Source organism: Ptychodera flava, chromosome 8 (assembly GCF_041260155.1).
Source record: "Ptychodera flava strain L36383 chromosome 8, AS_Pfla_20210202, whole genome shotgun sequence".
Lineage (NCBI taxonomy): Eukaryota > Metazoa > Hemichordata > Enteropneusta > Ptychoderidae > Ptychodera > Ptychodera flava.
In genome coordinates, this window is record NC_091935.1 from 21,289,028 (window position 1) to 21,307,718 (window position 18,691).

Genomic DNA, 18,691 nt, shown 5'->3' on the forward strand with positions numbered 1-18,691 from the left:
TATCGAGCACAAATATTTGGTCTTTTAACGAAAGAAGAGCCGAACACAAATTAATAAGAACAATGTGGAGATAGTAATTTGATATTTCAAAACATTGATGAACCTGGTAAACTGCTCTTCAGAGTGATTATTCTTTTAATGCATGTGATAAGTTTTTAGAAAAAAACTTGATTTATTTGTTCATTATATCAAGAATTTGCAAGTAATATTAACTGGTGAGACTTATACAACAATATATAAATGTTATACAAAATCACCATAGATAAAGCAGTGTTTTCAGTCATCAAACTAAGGCTGCATTCACAAAAAACGGTTAGGGGGGGCTGGAGGAATTTAGGGGGGGGTTCGAAAATTTTGGGGGTAGTGGAGGGGGGGGGGACTTGAAAATTTTGCTCTACCTGTAGGGGGGGGACTTGAAAATTTTTGGGTCCCTTTTGAGTTTTACATTTTCCAATTCCAAGTTTTTGTAGGTAATTCAATGAAAAATGAATACCATTTTTTATGTCATCAAAATGTTGTAATATTGGTAATAATTTAACAAAATCTAGAACCATTTTGTCACATTTCATGACTTTTATCTCGAAAAAATCTAAACGTGTGATTTGTCGTAAAAAACAAACTTGAGCCTCGTAACAGGGCAGAAGCTGCAACTGTTAATGATTTCTGCAATATTTCTATGCAATATAACGACTACAGTTTCTTGCTATCTCCCTACAGCATGCTCAAACACACAATATTTAGTTTGTCGACAAAGCCTGTATATATAAATATAAATATGTATTTGGTGATAATTTAATTGGAGTCCAGACTGACAGTCAGTTGTCAGTGATACAAATGCATGGTACACATACATAGGCTGTGATAGGAAGGTGAATACTGGACAATTCAACATGCTGTAAGGAGTATTCTACTGTAGAACAAGAACGCAGTTGTAAAACTGAACAAAAATATTGCCAAAATTATCAAAGTTAATACAGCTACTGCCTACGGGTAGTGTCACTATCAGATACTACCCTGCTAGTGCTACTGCAGTGTCACTGTCACTGCATACCTGAACAGTGACAGAGACAGCTCTGACTCTGATGTACATGGTAGTTGAAGAAGAGTTTTGGTCAAATGACACTCATGACAGTGAAACTTACTTGTACACAAGATCAGGCCAGAGAGCAACACATGGAAGAAAACATAGAAATGTTTGAATTCTGGCATATGAGAATAATCAAATATTAAAGAAAAAAGATGGGGTCACCATGCTTGATTTTCTAAATTTTCACACTCTTATTATAACTTTGAAACTTTGAATAGTAAAGACTAAAAGAAAAAATATGTGACCAAATGGAATTATTTATTTTTTAACCAAATTTGCAATTATCACACCCAAAATTTCAGAGATTAAAACATTTATTTGATGGAATATCTTAACCTTCCGGTATTGTCAATTTTGAGTAGCGTCTAATTCATATAGGTCTTGTAGTTTTGAAACAATTTTTTGGTAGGTCACTGTGCAATACGGCAATTAGCCAGAATTCACAATTTTCCTACTCTCTCATGATTGCATTTTGTGTGCTCTTCAACAGGAGCAATTGACCTGGCCAGAGTTGGATTAACTCAAGTTGGCTTTTAGACCAATAAATCTAAAAAATTCACTGATGCATTTAAAGAACTTGCCTTGGGAATATGACTATACAAAGTGCTAATACAGGTAGTGTTGAACACCTGTGAGCAGAACGGCGCAATACATGTTTATTTTTTCTGCGCTCACATCCTTTACAAATATGCGGGCCTGTGATAGTTGGGGGGGGACTTGAAAAATTTTGACCATATAGAGGGGGGGCATTTGAAAATTTTTTAGGGTTCTTAGGGGGGATCTGAAAAAAAAAAGATTTCAATCGAGATTCCTCCAGCCCCCCCCCCCCCCCCTAATCGTTATTTGTGAACGCAGCCTAAGGAAGCATTTAGTTTCGCTACCTTTCAGAGCATACGTTACGCCTGGTATTAAATAATTGAACTCAAACTGCGCCAATTTGACAATGAATAAACTAACAACTGTTACTTTTGATAATCTTCTCTTTGCCTGGACTGAAAATTAAGTTTATTTCACGTTGGTATGATCATGACGTCAACTTAACTATTAGTTTTCCATCTGAGGTAGTACAAGCGAGGGAAACCCCGGATCTGCTGTGACTGTTCAGGTGCAGTAGCCCTATTTCCATATGGAAGCACGCTTGGTGATAAGATGACCCACAGTTAGTGTAGATCAACTCTTGGTTTACTTGGGTCAAAGCTGGGTCGCCATATGCCTTCAATTTGAGAAGTTAAATCGGTACTCAGACAGGGTCCCCTACTTTTGAATTATCGGTCAAATTTGCATGTGGAGGTTACATCTACAAGACACAGCTGAACTTCCAGAAACATGCAGTTTTTAGTCTCTTTCCTTCTTATGATTATGTTGGTGACAGTTTACCGTACAAAAAACTAGTTTTACTTTAAAACTGTGCAGTAATGGTTAAAATCTTCACTCAGTATGATCGAAGAGTGACGGGCGTATGGGTGACTTGTTATTCTTCAAAATTAGATAAGCATTGGGACGGTGTCTCGTAGAGAATCGTCTGGTAGCTTCAATTCACTGTAGGGCGATCGAACTGTGATGATGTCTTGTCGGGTGCAAGGGTGACTTTATTTTTTGTACGGAGGAGGGGTTTAAACGTTTATCGATACATAGTGATATTTCCTATTGGTCTTTGCTTTATCGACATAAAATTTGATTCGAATGTGTTTCAAGTCACAGGTTGGGAATCTTTCAATTTATTCTTTTCGCCTTTATTACATGGTCAAAATTCGTAAGAGTGGCAGCTTGTCATCAGAATGTCTTGGGTTTTTCTTGATAGTTTGTTTGTTGTTTGCTCACGTGTTTACACACGTGAGCATATGTCGCAACGATGTCTGTCTGTCTGTCTGTGTGTCCGTGTGTCTGTCTGTCTGTCTGTCTGTCTGTCTGTCTGTCTGTCTGTTGGTCCTCTATCTCAAAAACGGCTTATCAGATCAGAATCAAATCTGGTACATAGATTCAGTTAGCAGATGGCAAGAACTGATTAGTTTTTGGTGGGTGTGGCTTGCATACTTTTTGTTTATTTGCATAATTAATGATTTTAGAAAAAAAGGATATTCATTAAAAACAACTACACACAATTTGATGAGATATGCTACAAATGTTGATCACACCAAGATATATCAGTTGTGGGAACCTTTAAGGGATGACATGAAAGAGAGTTGCTAATTTGCATCTTTAATGAACTTTCCTAATTAGGGATATATGTCTGATTTGACTCGATCAAAATCGACCAAACTTGGTATGTATATTAAAGATACTATGATTTTAAATAACTGAAAGTCATTAAGCGTTTTAACTGCAGCCAATTCCTAATTTACATGTTTAATGAACTTTGCCAATTAGAGATATATTTAAATTGACTGGACCAAAGTTGATGAAACTTGCTACATGTATTGAAGCTACTATGATACAACATTTTTGAAAGTCATTAAACGCTTTCACTTCAGCCAATTCCCAATTTGCATATTTAATAAACTTTCCAAATTAGGGATATATATCTGAATTAACTTGATTGTAGTTGTTGAAACTTGCTATATACATCAAAGATACTGTCATATAATATTATTTAAAATCAAAAAACATTTTTTCTTCAGCCAATTCCTAATTTGCATATTAAATGAATTTTCATAATTAGGGATATTTATCTGAATTGACTTGATCAAAATTGATGAAACTTGCATTGCTATGTACATTAAAGACACTATAATACAATATTATTGAAAGTCATTAAGCATTTTCTCTTCAGCCAATTCCTAATTTGCAAATTAAATGAACTTTCCTAATTAGAGAGATATATCTGAATCAACTTGACCAGAGTTGACAAAACTTGCTACATATATTGCAGATACCATGATACAACATTGTTGGAAATCATTAAGCATTTTTACTTAAGCCAATTCCTTATTTACATATTTAATGACCTTTGCTCATAAGGGATATATACTGGATTTACTTGATCAAAGTTGGCAAAACATGCTATGTACATTGATGATTATACCAGGTTAAAACAATATCAAAAGTCATTTCAGATTTTCATGTCAGCTAATTTATAATTTGCATGTCTAATGAGCTTTCACAGCTCGGCATATATGGCTTGAAGGACTCGGCCAATGGTAAATACACTTGCTATATAAAGTGGTGATACAATGACAGCAGTAAAAGAACTTTAATATTTTTATTTCAGCTAATTACATATTTGTATACTTCGTGACCTAATCGGCGGTGATTATTGTTCATTACGTTGATCATACTTTCAATGAAGTTGCAAACATGTGGCAAAGGTTAAAATTTACACATAACTGCAATATATAATGAAACACGTGAGCATTTTCAGCTCATATCTGGTTTGCTCACGTGTTTACACACGTGAGCATATGTCGCAACGATGTCTGTCTGTCTGTCTGTCTGTCTGTCTGTCTGTCTGTTGGTCCTCTATCTCAAAACCGGCTTATCATATCAGAATCAAATCTGGTACATAGATTCAATTAGCAAATGGCAAGAACTGATTACTTTTTGGTGGGTGTGGCTTGCATACTTTTTGCTCGTTTGCATAATTAATGATTAAAAAAACGGATTTTATTAAAAAGGTCTGCGCACAATTTGATGAGATTTGCTACAAATGTTGATCACACCAAGATATATCAGTAGTGGGAACCATTAAGGGGTGAGATGAAAGAGAGTTGCTAATTTGCATATTTAATGAACTTTCCTTATTATGGATATATGTCTGATTTGACTCGATCAAAATTGACCAAACTTGGTATGGATATTAAAGATACTGTGATTTAACATTATTGAAAGTCATTAAGCGTTTTAACTGCAGCCGGCTCCTAATTTACATATTTAATGAACTTTGCTAATTAGAGATATATATTTAAATTGACTGGACCAAAGTTGATGAAATTTGTTACATGTATTGAAGCTACAATTATACAGCATTTTTGAAAGTCATTAAACATTTGTACTTCAGCCAATTCCCAATTTGCATATTTAATAAACTTTCCAAATTAGGGATATATATCTGAATTAACTTGATTGTAGTATTTGAAACTTGCTATATACATCAAAATTACTGTGATATAATATTATTGAAAATCAAAAATCATTTTTTCTTCAGCCAATTCCTAATTTGCATATTAAATGAATTTTCATAATTAGGGATATTTATCTGAATTGACTTGATCAAAATTGATGAAACTTGCATTGCTATGTACATTAAAGACACTATAATACAATATTATTGAAAGTCATTAAGCATTTTCTCTTCAGCCAATTCCTAATTTGCAAATTAAATGAACTTTCCTAATTAGAGATATATATCTGAATCAAGTTGACCAGAGTTGACAAAACTTGCTACATATATTGCAGATACCATGATACAACATTATTGGAAATCATTAAGAAATCATTAAGCATTTTTACTTAAGCCAATTCCTAATTTACATATTTAATGACCTTTGCTTATTAGGGATATATACTGGATTTACTTGATCAAAGTTGGCAAAACATGCTATGTACATTAAAACAATATCAAAAGTCATTTCAGATTTTCATGTCAGCTAATTTATAATTTGCATGTCTAATGAGCTTTTACAGCTCGGCATATATGGCTTGAAGGACTTGGCCAACGGTAATTACACTTGCCTTATAAAGTGGTGATACAATGACAGCAGTAAAAGAACTGTAATATTTTTATTTCAGCTAATTACATATTTGTATACTTCATGACCTAGTCGGCGGTGATTATTGTTCATTACGTTGATCATAATACTTTCAATGAAGTTGCAAACATGTGGCAAAGGTTAAAACTTACACATAACTGCAATATATAATGAAACACGTGAGCATTTTCAGTTCATATCTGTTTGTTGTTTTTTTGTCGCACGCCCATTTTAATCGCATTTTGCGAATATAGCGAGCTTTAGGATGGACATCAAATGCTTCAAACAGGTTTGGAAATCCTGTTTCAACAAATTTACGTTTATAAGATTTAACTATTTGTTTTTCCTAGTAGACTAGTGATTCAAAAAAGTAGTTTGTAATTAATAAAGAGTGCTATTGTCTATTTTACCTTATATTTTTCAGCAGTTGTCTCTTTCAGAATGCACTAAGTGGGCATTAAAATTTGGTAAATGTTTTCGATGTCATACGGCAAGGAAATCCTATCCCTGTCTCGTATTCTCCAAAGTGGGCATTTGTCCTGCCGTTCCCTTCGCTTATGAAATACATTTTTCCATTCGAAAGATATACACTGCACACGCTTTACGGTGATCATTGGAGAATGGATATCATTTCCTTGACAGCGCCACCACACGGCAGTATTATTAAACCTTCACGTAATCGTTTACTCAAAATAAGTTCACCTCTTCGATCTGATACTTTTGGTAGACGGAAAAGATTATTTCAATCCTAAGTATTTATTTTAATGATCGTTTGCGTGTTATGGAATTCTCAACCAGAAAGTTAATGACGATCGCCGGTTTTCGAATTGTTAAATTTTACAATCGGCAGAATAATTTTAAAGAGTGAACCACAAACGCAATTAATGTCTATAGCTCGAAACAGCAAAGGAGTGTGTATTTCACCGACGAATATGCTAGAATCTGAATTTTAAGTTATCTACTTTACTTAAAGGGAAAATAAAAAAATGTTTTTCCACTGAGATTTTTTCTTATTTCGACGAACCAGTATTTGAATTGTTACTGATGACTCGGAGTAAAGAGTTTACCAATAAATTTGTCCACAACCATAAAGGCGTTATAAATACAGGCAGTGTTGGCAGAACAAGTTCTGAGCAACTCCATCTGTTCCAACAAGGAAAGAAAGATACTGTAAAAATGTGCGCAACAAAATGCCTTAATGTAAAACTATCGCGAGTGTCTTTTTTTTACGTACTCAATGTGGGGTCTAACATTTTCACTTTCTCGCAATGAGGAAGTGTATGTATTTGTAGCAATTTAAAAATGAATCCAAACCTGCTAGCTAAAGTAAAAGTGGCGATTCCGAGTAAGGGTTAATCTTCTTGTCCTATAGCAAAAATATTATTATCACATCACGATGATGTTACAATAGTTCATAGTTTCGATTCATGCAGCGTAAATTGCAATTAATAGACGTGGAGAAAAAAAACAGAGATCTGTAACAGAGGTTGTATACTTCTTGTATATTTACTATAACTGTAACTTAGCCAACCTTGGACTTCTCAGTCCGCCCGATTCAGCAGCTGCAATTTATTTTTTCCCTTGCAATTTTATATGGCATGTTCTGGGTTGCATCACAATTAAATAATATAATTATTGGATTTCATCAATGAGAAATCATGAAAAGAATGTCCACGCTGGATTTGGTTCACTCCAATAGTAAACCTGTATCTATATACGTGTAATCTGAATTTCCCTTCTCAAGCTTCACCTACGATGTATCATCATGGGAGTGGTTTCGAGTTGTAGAGATGCGCATAATTTCGATTGGTATGGTGGAGTACGTCATGTTTTGGCAATGTGATCGTGTCTCTGCATTGCTCGTAAATCTTAAACCATTGAATTGCTTTGTACGTTGCTGTGAGGTCCGTGACATGGGTGGTAAATCCTTATGTTATAAAACCACTGTCCCTTAATCAGTCATATTGTAGTAAAGCCTGCCGTTGGGGAGCTTTGAGCTCTTTATAACCGCTATCATGAAGCGCCTCCACACGACTGAATTAGTGAATTCATGTCCACTGGACTCTTCCTCTGTGTTTCTCACCTCCATCCGAAACAGGAAACATCAAAATCAATTTTCAAATATTTGTAAATTATATTTTATTATTGTAGGGTCAGGAGCCTTCCCTTTAGAGTCGATTACTTCAAACGATACGCTTTCTATCTGATACCACAGTCCCTCAATCATTGTGGTGGACGGACTGTGCTGATACAAATACAGAAGTTGAAAATCTTCAAACGATTTAGATTTTACCTTCGTGCGCACGCTTTTTTACGTTCCGGTAAATAGAGAGAACTTAATTACGCATATGGTGGAGAATCCGGTTTCAATCTTGCTGCTGTATTCCTTTTCCCGGGTCTACCTTCGCTCCGAGTAAATCCGCAATTTATTCTTCGAGTGACCTCGACAGTGGATATTCCAGAAAATAATACGGCGGATCAACGAGCTGGACAAATTCAGGTGTGCCTGGTCGTTCATACCAGAGTTTTGGGTAGAGCAAGCAGGATACATTGTTATGCAGACTAGTAAGCATGTCGAGTGATGCCTTTACGCCTGTATTTTATAAAGATCACATCGTCGTAAACAACGCGCCTCTTTACGGCAACAGCTCAGCGCTACCCGTCAAGATTGATTTTTGCGTAGGTCAGCGGAGCGGAAATTATTGCTCTGGCTCGCGAGAATGAAATATCATAGATTCAATCACTTGTTCAATCGTCTTCTTTGCGTGGACAATTCTATTTCTTCCCCATTATCGTCTGTTAGCAACGTTAACTCGTCAAGCGTTCACAATGACACCAGTAAGAAACATGTGAAATACGTTTACTGTAATCCACCGGCTCCATAAAAATACCACACTTTTTACTGAAATTGATACCTTCATTGTCCAATGACGACAAAAATACGCCCACATGGGCGCAAATATAACGCTCCCGGGAGTATCGGCTATTGGGGTCATTGGGGAACACCTTATAGTGTCAGGTACAGGTCAGTTACTTCAGCGGGGATGGATTTTTTGAGGACATCAAAACGTGGCTGACCTGTCATGGGAAAACACTCTGAACCCCTTTTGCCAACTTTCAAAAACAGGTTGACTCAAGTCGAACCAAAAAAAGTATGTAAAGTATCTCCTTCCCAAAAAAATACATATACATATATATATATATATATATATATATATATATATATATATATATATATATATATATATATATATATATATATATATATATACACTCGCTCTAAGGGAGGACAAATACAAGAACAATTTAATTATGTACTTTCATGATAATTTAGATATCTTTAGGTTTCTTTAAAGTCACTATTACAATTTTTATGGTATTCTCTGAAACCATTTTTACAAGAGGCCCTTGTACCAGCTTCCAGGGTACAGAAGGTACTCAATATTAATAGTTCTGTCTATAGGCTTTCTCTTTTGCCTTTTTAATGACAGCGTCAGAAACTTTATAAAAGAAACTATTACTAGCATTAACAAAATGGTATCACAACCTCGCCAAAACCGTGGACTGAAGCAAAGAAATACGGCATTCTAGTTGATTTCAATCACATTTTCTCAGAAGCCCTGGGAAGCTGGTAAGTTTTAGTCAGTCTGATGTGCATAGTTGCTGAAAGGACTATTTTGCTCTCTCTCTCTGAGACTGTAAAGACGGCTGTGACAGAAACCACCTAGGTAAGTTATTAGTTTACTTATGGAAAACACTCATTCAACTTGACCACCTGTCAGGGAGAGAAACACAATTACCGTTTCAGGTGCATCAATGACAATGCAAAATGCCTTGTCAAATATTGTCTTTATGATGTATGTGTGTGTGAGTGTATCAATTTATGGTGAAATATTAGTTTATATTGCTTTTTCATACAGTGTTCTCACAGAGAAACAGTTTTTGCCATGCTTGAAATTTGTATATAATTGTGGATTTCACTGTAATGAGTACACTTTGAAAAGCATACATCTGCAAACATCCACATATTTCTAATATATTAAAGACAGACGCTCGGAGGGAGCGCTTGAAACTGCGCCTGAATGATGGAATTTATTGCTAGAACGATGCTTTTTATGCGTTTATGGGCCGGTATCTTACAATTAAAAATAAAATGACCCCTCCCCCAAAAAAACATGGTGAACCCCTAACCACCAACATCAAAAATAGGGTGCCCCCAATGTCTATGCCGCCAGGGTAGAGACTTATATGGCCCTTCAATAGCGCGTTTTTCACCTTTGTCTGTTTTAAGTGGTGCCTGTCAAAGGCAATGAGAATTTCTTACTGGATACCGTTCACGTTTATTCTTTATCAGACTCATAAATAGGCCATTTATCAGCAGCGTGACTGAACCCTGTATACCTAGTTTACAGTACAAAGTACAGGATATATAGCAACATGGCTACCGAGGTAGGTCCTGCCAGTAGTTCGATCGAAAACACGTGTTGTTTTAAAAATTAAACAGCGAATAAAACTGCAATTTTATGAACATGAGTCAAGCGCTTTGGGTAATGTTGCCGTCCAGTCGATCTCCATGTAAGTTATGGTGTGAGAAACAACAAAGAAACGTTGGCCATGTTTTTCCAGGCGGAAATACGTAGGCGCCCCTAACACCATACATAGCCACCGATCTCCTTAAATGACTGCAAAAAAGTTGCATTCCACGAAATAGGCACCACACCATAACAGCAGGGGACATATACCACTGCACTGGCGGTCTAAGTGAGGGTCAGGTTAGTAGCTCCATGTTTTCAAAGTTTGTTGTCTTTTCAACACTCTAGAAGTGTCAGAGTCTGAAATCAGCAACTCAGCAAAATGAACCCTCGTCTAATTATAGGCATATGAGCCCACCGCATGACTATGTCCAGGTAAAATATCAGAATGGTTGGTACATGTTAAGACTACTCGAAGGTGCGCCATTGCTACTGAGAAGAAATGACTGTCAAACACGAAAAAACTCTCGGACCCGGTATTTATTTAACATAGAAACCGGCGATAATACCCTACCCCGAGGCTTTGTTCAAATCCCACGGGCGAGCGAAACTTCGTTCACCTTCCTCCTTATCAAAAATGGAGTCATTTAAATTAGTTTCGATTGTGGATGCCGTGCAACAAACAAAAACCTGTCAGTCCTACATTATCTGCCTATTCGAAAACAATATAGCGCATGCGCGGAAAAAGGTCACAGCATTTCGAACAAAGTTCGAGTCATTGCCCCATTTCGGGCGGCCAACTCGCAGCACGTACAGCTCGTCTGCAGGACGCGAGATCAGTATAACCCAACCAAAGTAGGGGGATTTTAAGTATCCCTTGTCTCATGTCAAACGTAGGAGCATTTTGACATGGATTAACACAATTTGAAACATGTTGAACTTCAGAAAGCATGTACGACTGACAAAATGTGCCATTAAAATCACTGACCAGAAGAAATAATCCAGCATAATACTGATATTTACAGGTTTTTAAAATTCAACTCTCAAAAGATGTGTTGGTCAATAATTGTCAAAAGAAGAAACCTGACCCCGAAGGGTCACAAATCAATACGCCTTTACTATTAGCAAATAACAGTTGCATAAGCGCCATGCAGACAATGGTTATCAACAATCATTGGACTGAGGATATGAAAATTGTGTCACGCCAACAAAAAGTTCATTATCAAACCATGGCGTTGCTTCACCTCTTGCTCAGTATTCGGGAGAAAATGAACCTTCGCTTTAAAACGTTGCGTGACGATTATTAAATGCTCGAAATTATGTACCAAGTATTGCTCTGTAACCTAGTTCTGAAATGTTATGCAGGTATTGTAGACCAATCTAATTTACAGCTAATAGTTTTCAAAGGAATAGCCTTCTTCAAAAAAGCAATTTGCATGAGTTTCTGCTGTGTACAGGAAACTATGTATTTTAGTTCTAGTCTGTTAATCGGTGCACAAAAATTTCACTGTGCAGAGCAAGATGTTACTCTGCATGTCGAACAAACCTTACGGAAAGGATGCCAGAAGATGGTACACTTATCCCTTTATAAAACTGCAGCCTGGGAAAGCAACCTGCTATGAATGTATTTATTGTACGCAGATCATATACCAATAAATCGTTTGAGAACTAAGTCACACCGTAGATTGAAACTGTTGACGTTTCAAGAGAGCACTATCACAGGCAGCCATATTGTTTTGTTTCAACCACGACTTAAAATGCGTTGCAATTATTCTAAAGCCACAGTCCTCTATCTCTAGTTATCGCATCGTGAGTGTTAACATCGTCTACTAACATGACACTAGTTTAATTGTTTTACCAAGGTAAAATATGCTTTGTGGTAAATTTCATAGATTGCCTTATTCTATAACTACGGTTGTATAAACAGGAAACCGACCTTATCGGTTTGACCTCTTGTCCTAGATACTCACACAAACTTAGTTCTAAGCTGTCTGTACGTAGGCTGAACGACTTCTGTGTGCACACCATTAATATTTAGTGACATGAAAACTTAAACTTGCTGTTTCTAGCCTTGATCGCCTTTTCCTTTGACATAGGATTTTACATGCCAGTTGCTACTGTATGATGAAAACGCAAAAGAAATATCCAAGAGGTATAGGAACCGTGATCCAATATAAATTGTCATGGAACGCCTTCTATTCAGACCCTTTGATCTTCCGTCGCTGGTTTGTTATCATTTGCAGTGAAATACCCGCTCCTCCCCCAAAATATGTAAGGCTTTCGTATTCGCTTTGCATAGCGTTTGACTATTAGCCTTGGCAATTGGACTGTGTGGTCGAACGGGCGAGATCGTACAATTTTCATTATCTTTGGAATGAGTAACAGATATAAAGAAACAAAGTTGTACATCTTAAGCTTATTGTCTTTGCTAAAAGGAAATTTCTCCGTTATCTCATGAAAAGAAGTAATTCAATACCCGCTATGATCTTGCCATAGACCGTCTGAATTGCTATATACTAATCTGAATTGATGTTCACTGTAGGAATCTGAAAATTGCTGCTGTAATTGGCAATCATCAAACATGACTGTTTCTCAATCGTTTTTACATGTAAGTGTTCGCAAATTTATGTCATCTGCAATAGACCTGACGATATCCGGAATAACATTGAACTGTGTGTCGAGGACGTCCGCAGCTGGATGAAATCTAACATGCTTGCACTAAATGACCACTAAACTGAAGTTATTCACTTCTCATCACGTCTACAATCTGATGTGACAAAGCTAGACAGTCTGAGAATTGGTCAATGCGACATAATCCCTTCAGTTTCAGTCAGAAATCTTGGCATTACTTTAAGTCGGGACGGTAGCATGTCTGACCATATCAATACGCTGTGCAGAAATGGTTTCTTCTCTTTGCATAGAATAGCTAAAATTCGTAAACTTCTTGACAGATCTAAAACTGAAAAACTAGTCCACGCATTTGTGACGTCCAACTTAGACTATTGTAACAGTCTTTTGTTTGGTATCCCTAGAGGACAACTTGCACGACTACAGTGTCTACAGAATGCTGCGGCGAGGTTAGTTTCTCGTACGCGCAAATTCGATCATGTCACACCCGTACTCAAAGATTTAGGCCTACATTGGTTGCCGGTAGAGGCCCGCATCAGATTTAAAATTTTGTTGCTAACATTCAAAATTATCCATGGAAATGCACCTGTTTATCTGAGAGATTTATTAGATTTATATGTACCAGCTAGAGACCTGCGATCGCGTGACAAATTATGTTTAACCCAGCCCCGTGGCAACTTTAACAAGACATATGGACAGAGAGAGCGTTTTCAGTATGTGCACCCTTACTATGGAATGATTTGCCATTTGAAATTAAGACCGCGAGAAGTGTAGATAGTTTTAAGCGTAATTTGAAAACCCATCTTTTTACTCAGTTTTATGTGTAATTTTCTGTTTTAACTTTCTTGTGTGGTTGTACTTTTTAAATTATTTTATCCAGCTATGTACAATGCACTGAGACGTACGTGTAGTGCATTTTAAACAATTTTTAATAATAATAATTTTAGATCGGTTCCTTTGTAGATACAGGTTCAGGAAGTGATAATAACCTTTTGAATTATCCGCCCATCCCTATCTTACCAGCTCTTTCAAAATACTTCAGAATTGTGTTCCCAGTTCTCTGCATGATTACTTGTCCTGTGATAATTTGCCCTCCATAGAACCGGATTAAATTTTCAGGAATAACATTGTTGTAAATAGCTTTGATTAAATAATCAGATGATCTTGTACACAATTTCAATAAGGGTCACTTAAACGTTGTCCTACATGACCTTTCGAAAGCATTTGATGTCGTAGATAGTGATATTCTTCAAAAGAAAGTGTCTATAATTTTTCTGACGCATTTATCGGTTATTTTAAATTTAAGAACTGGTTTAAAAGATGATTTAAAGTATGCTCCCAATTTAAATTATTTCAGGGTGAAATTGAAGGTATGCTTAAAGGAAATGTTCCTCAGCAACAATTTCCAAGGTTTTTCTTCACTGTGTTTTTGTGATTTCCTCTTTTCTCCTTTCTGTGCACTTTAGCCCAGATGAAAATTACTTTCCGAATAACTCGATCGCTAATTAAAAGTTCAAATAGTCTCGTCAGAATATATATTAAAATTTTCATCTACTGTCTGGCCCAGTGTCTGAGGAAAACAACTACAGATTCACATATTGTTTATTGTCGATTATAAGCATCAGCGACGCCGACCCTGCAGCAATACCTTAATATGCTCATCCTTTATACAGATGCGGAATCGCACCGCAGTTTGGCGTCTTCACGAGTAATTGAAGCGGGACAGAAACACGGAAAAACGGCGTAAGAGTGAATATTGTAAGTAGACATTACTGGAATCTCTTTTTTTAAGTTTACGATTAATACATTGGTTGTAAGTGACCACAGTTATTGGCAATTGTTCGTGGAACATAGATCACTAGAATATGAAACAAACGCACGTTAAGCTTAATATCAAAATAACATGCAATCAAACGCCGGCTGTAATGTACGAGGGGAGAAGATATAGACCCTTACCAGAAATCGAAGTAGATATTATACAAGTAACGCGTAAGAGTATGCAGGTTACGACCCAGGAAGCGCAATGGCGTGTGGGTAGCCAGACCAGATAATTGGTGTCGGAATCATAACCAGTGAATGAACGGTGGCTGTGCTGTGTATTTTGCCATTATCTTCAATGCTAATGCTCTAGATAGTCAATGCAAGAAGATTGTAATTTGAGTTTTGGAGCACGTTCCCTCAACCGTAGTATTCACAAAAGTTCTCTCTTCGGTAGTTTATTCTAATTATCTCTCTCCAGAAGCAAAACAAAGAAAAATAACCGATCTGTTACTTCTATCTGAAATGGCAAATCGCAAAAAGTAAGTAGCACACTATATTAAAATTACTTAGGATGATTTTGCCTTTATCTTATAGTAAAACTGAAAAAAATATGAGAGATGAAAACAATTATTCGAGTGTATATTGTTCATAATGAAATCAGAATGTAGGATTTGCTGACGTTGTTTTGTTGCCGAGCATTCTCTTTCTTTAAGATGACATGAATTTATCATAAAATCGCATACCGTCAATGTGCAACACTCATATTATATTAAACAGAACCAGTGGAAAATAACGGGTACATTATGTTTGCAAGTTAAAACTTTTCAACATAAACAGCCTCCAAATCCTTTGTAACATAATCGTATGTATTTTAGCTATATTTTTGACTGTGTACTTAAAACATTTTACCATATATAAAATTACAGGACTGTTCTCATCGTTAATGATGAATGGGGAACTGCAAAAGGTGGGATATCTGCAGTCCATCGTCATATATCAGGCCTTGCGGTACAAGCAGGCCATGATGTATACGTCACCGCCTTAAAAGCTGACGAGAAAGACCGTAAGGACGCACAAGAAAGAGGCATCAAAAAGATTATCACACCAGAGGTCAGCCCCTACTTCCCTGACAAACCCCCGGATGACACATGGTTGATTTACCATCAATCATATTTCCCTCATCTGAAAACAGAGATTCCAAAGCTGGATTTCATCATCGGCCACGCACCTGTCTCACACATTGCTGCCCTCCTCATGAAAAAGGAGGTATTCAAACAAGCCAAATCCTTCCTTTTCAACCACGTCATTCCAGAAGACACAGAAATCTACTCAGATGATGCAACGCCAGACAGAGTGCAGCAAAAGGAAACACAGCTTTTTGAAATGGGAGAAAAGTTTGACATCATCTGTTCGGTCGGCCCACGAACAAAAGGCCATTTCAGTAACAAGTATCGTGCACTCGAATTCCCAAACGAGCAGCACATCGAGTTCATACCAAGACCAGATAAGAAATTCTTCGACATACAGATGAAAGAAGCACCGAAAGACTTCAAGGGATGTGTCTTTCGAGTGATAACTGTCGGCAGAGTGAAGGATGTTAAGAAGTTGAAAGGCTACGATTTGGTGGCACAAGCAATGAGTAAGGTGGCAGAATCCTTCCATAGTATGTTCCAACGACCGCCAAAGTTGGTCATCCGTGGAGTTCCGCGAGATGAAAGCGAAGAAACCAAAGAGTTTTTCACTCGACACAACAAATCTCCGTACCTCGATGTTGTTATGTATCCATACGGTACACAAGACGATATTCGCATCGATTTCCAACAGAGCCACCTTTGCATCATGGCTTCTCGGAGTGAACCATTTGGAATGATCGGACTAGAAGCCATGGCGACAGGCATACCCACCCTTGTGACGACAAATTCGGGCCTGGCAGAGTTTATCAACACAGATGACAGCCTTTCATTATATGCTGAAAGTGTTGTAGTTGACGTCGGCTGTAATCCATCGGCAAATCGGAGAGATATTCATCAGTGGGAGGAGGCAATCAAAAAAGTTCTTTGTAACTACAGCGTCGCCTTCAAGAGGGCACAGGCCATCAAAAAGATTTTGCTTGAAAGCGAAGCTATTGATACGTCTACAGCATCCTTTCTCTCGGTATTAACCTGAATGGACAAGCAGTCTTATGAGTGTTCAAACACCAAGCTGTTTGCCTGATATTCATCTGACTGCGTCAGTTTAGCTGTGGGATAACAACATTATTGAAGCTATTTCATTAAACCCTGAGTTATACATGCCAACGAGAACGCTGTGTCGTTTAAGTATATACTAATTAGGTTACATTCATCTCAGAAATCCATCGTTTATTTTGACAGGAATTTTTAATCTCGGCCATAACTGATTGCAAACCAAATGTCTGTATCTTAGCCTTTGCATCTCTGTCTTGCGGGTTACCTTTTGTGTATTGAGGGATATTATATATATATATATATATATATATATATATATATATATATATATATATATATATATATATATATATATATATATATATATATAAATCACTAGAAATGTATCTGCATGACACATTATCGTTGTCCGAGCCATAATAAATGAAAATATATGCTCAAGCTAAATAGGTAAACAAATCAATTGGGAAAAACTTTGTAGCCCAAATCACCGGAATGTCTTTCGACCTCTTGCCATAAAACCAAGAAGTGATACATGTATAACTATTTCTAAAGAGGTCTACAGGAGTGTAAAGACATCCTGACATAAATTGCATCAGCACTATATCAAGTACCATATACCAGATATATCATCGTTACTCTGTGATTCCATTTCGTAATTAAACTGCGTTATTATATAATTATCCGATTTAAGTAATCAGTGATCCTTGCCAGATGGTCTGAAGTTAGTATCTGCGCGGAATTCGGTTTATTCTAATAGTCGACCTGTATCTGTATGCCTCCCACCTTCACCTGCGATGTATCAGCATGGGAGTGATTCGAGCTGTAGACGATGTGGTAAAGTATGCCAGCGCCTCCACACGACCGAATCAATGAATTAATGTCCGGTGGACTCTTTCTTTTTGTTTCTTACCGCAATCCGAAACAGGAAACATGAAAATCAATTTTAAAATATTTGTAAATTAGATTTTTTATTGTAGAATCAGTAGCTGTACCCTTTACAGTCGATTACTTCAAACGATACGCGTCCTACTTAATACCACAGTCCCTCAGTCATTGTGATGAACAGATTGTGCTGATACATATACCGGCAAGTTGTAAATCTTCAAACAATTGAGATTTGACTTTGTGCGCATGCTTCCAGAGCCATGTTCTCTTCGTGGTGGAGAATCCGATTTTCAATTTGCTGCCATATTCCTTTTCCTGCGTCGACCTTCGCTCCGAGTAAATCCGCAATTTATTCTTCGAGTGACCTTGACGTTGGGTATTCCTTACAATAGTATGACGGAACAACGAGCTGGACAAATTCAGGTGTGCCTGGTCATGCATGTCAGATTTTTAGGTAGAGCACGCAGGATACATTGTTATGCAGACTAGTCAGCTAGTAGAGTGATGCTTGTTTTTCGATAAAGGTCATAGATTGAATCACTTGTTTAATCGTCTTCTTTGTATGGGCAATTCTATTTCTTCCCCGTAATCGTCTGTTAGCAACTCGTCAAGCGTTCACAAATCATACCAGTATAAGAAACATGTGAAATACGTTTATTGTAATCCACCGGCTCCATAAAAATACCACACTCTTTACTGAAATAGATACCTTCAATGTCCAATGACGACAAAAAACGCCCACATGGGCGCAAATATAATTCTTCCGGGAGTATCGGCTATTGGGTCAGTGGGGAACAACTTATAGTGTCAGGAACTGGCCAGTTTCTTCAGCCGGGGTGGACTCTTTGCAGACATCAAAAAATGGCTGACGCCTCATGGAAAATACATAGTGACCCCCTTAATTGTCTTTCAAAAACAGGGTAACCCCAACCGAACAAAACACAAAAAAACTATCACTGTTTCAATTCTCTGAAATCATATTTA

General features: G+C 37.1%; 1 protein-coding gene across 1 annotated transcript; it reads left to right on the forward strand.

Annotated features, from left to right (window-relative positions):
- The first annotated feature begins 10,472 nt into the window (after positions 1-10,472).
- LOC139138774 (uncharacterized) lies at positions 10,473-18,244 on the forward strand. Its single transcript, XM_070707297.1, has 4 exons — positions 10,473-10,544; positions 14,546-14,630; positions 15,112-15,172; positions 15,560-18,244. Exons 3-4 carry the CDS (start codon positions 15,156-15,158, stop codon positions 16,797-16,799), a joined length of 1,257 nt encoding a protein of 418 aa, XP_070563398.1. The 5' UTR covers positions 10,473-10,544; positions 14,546-14,630; positions 15,112-15,155; the 3' UTR covers positions 16,800-18,244.
- The last annotated feature ends 447 nt before the right edge of the window (positions 18,245-18,691 follow it).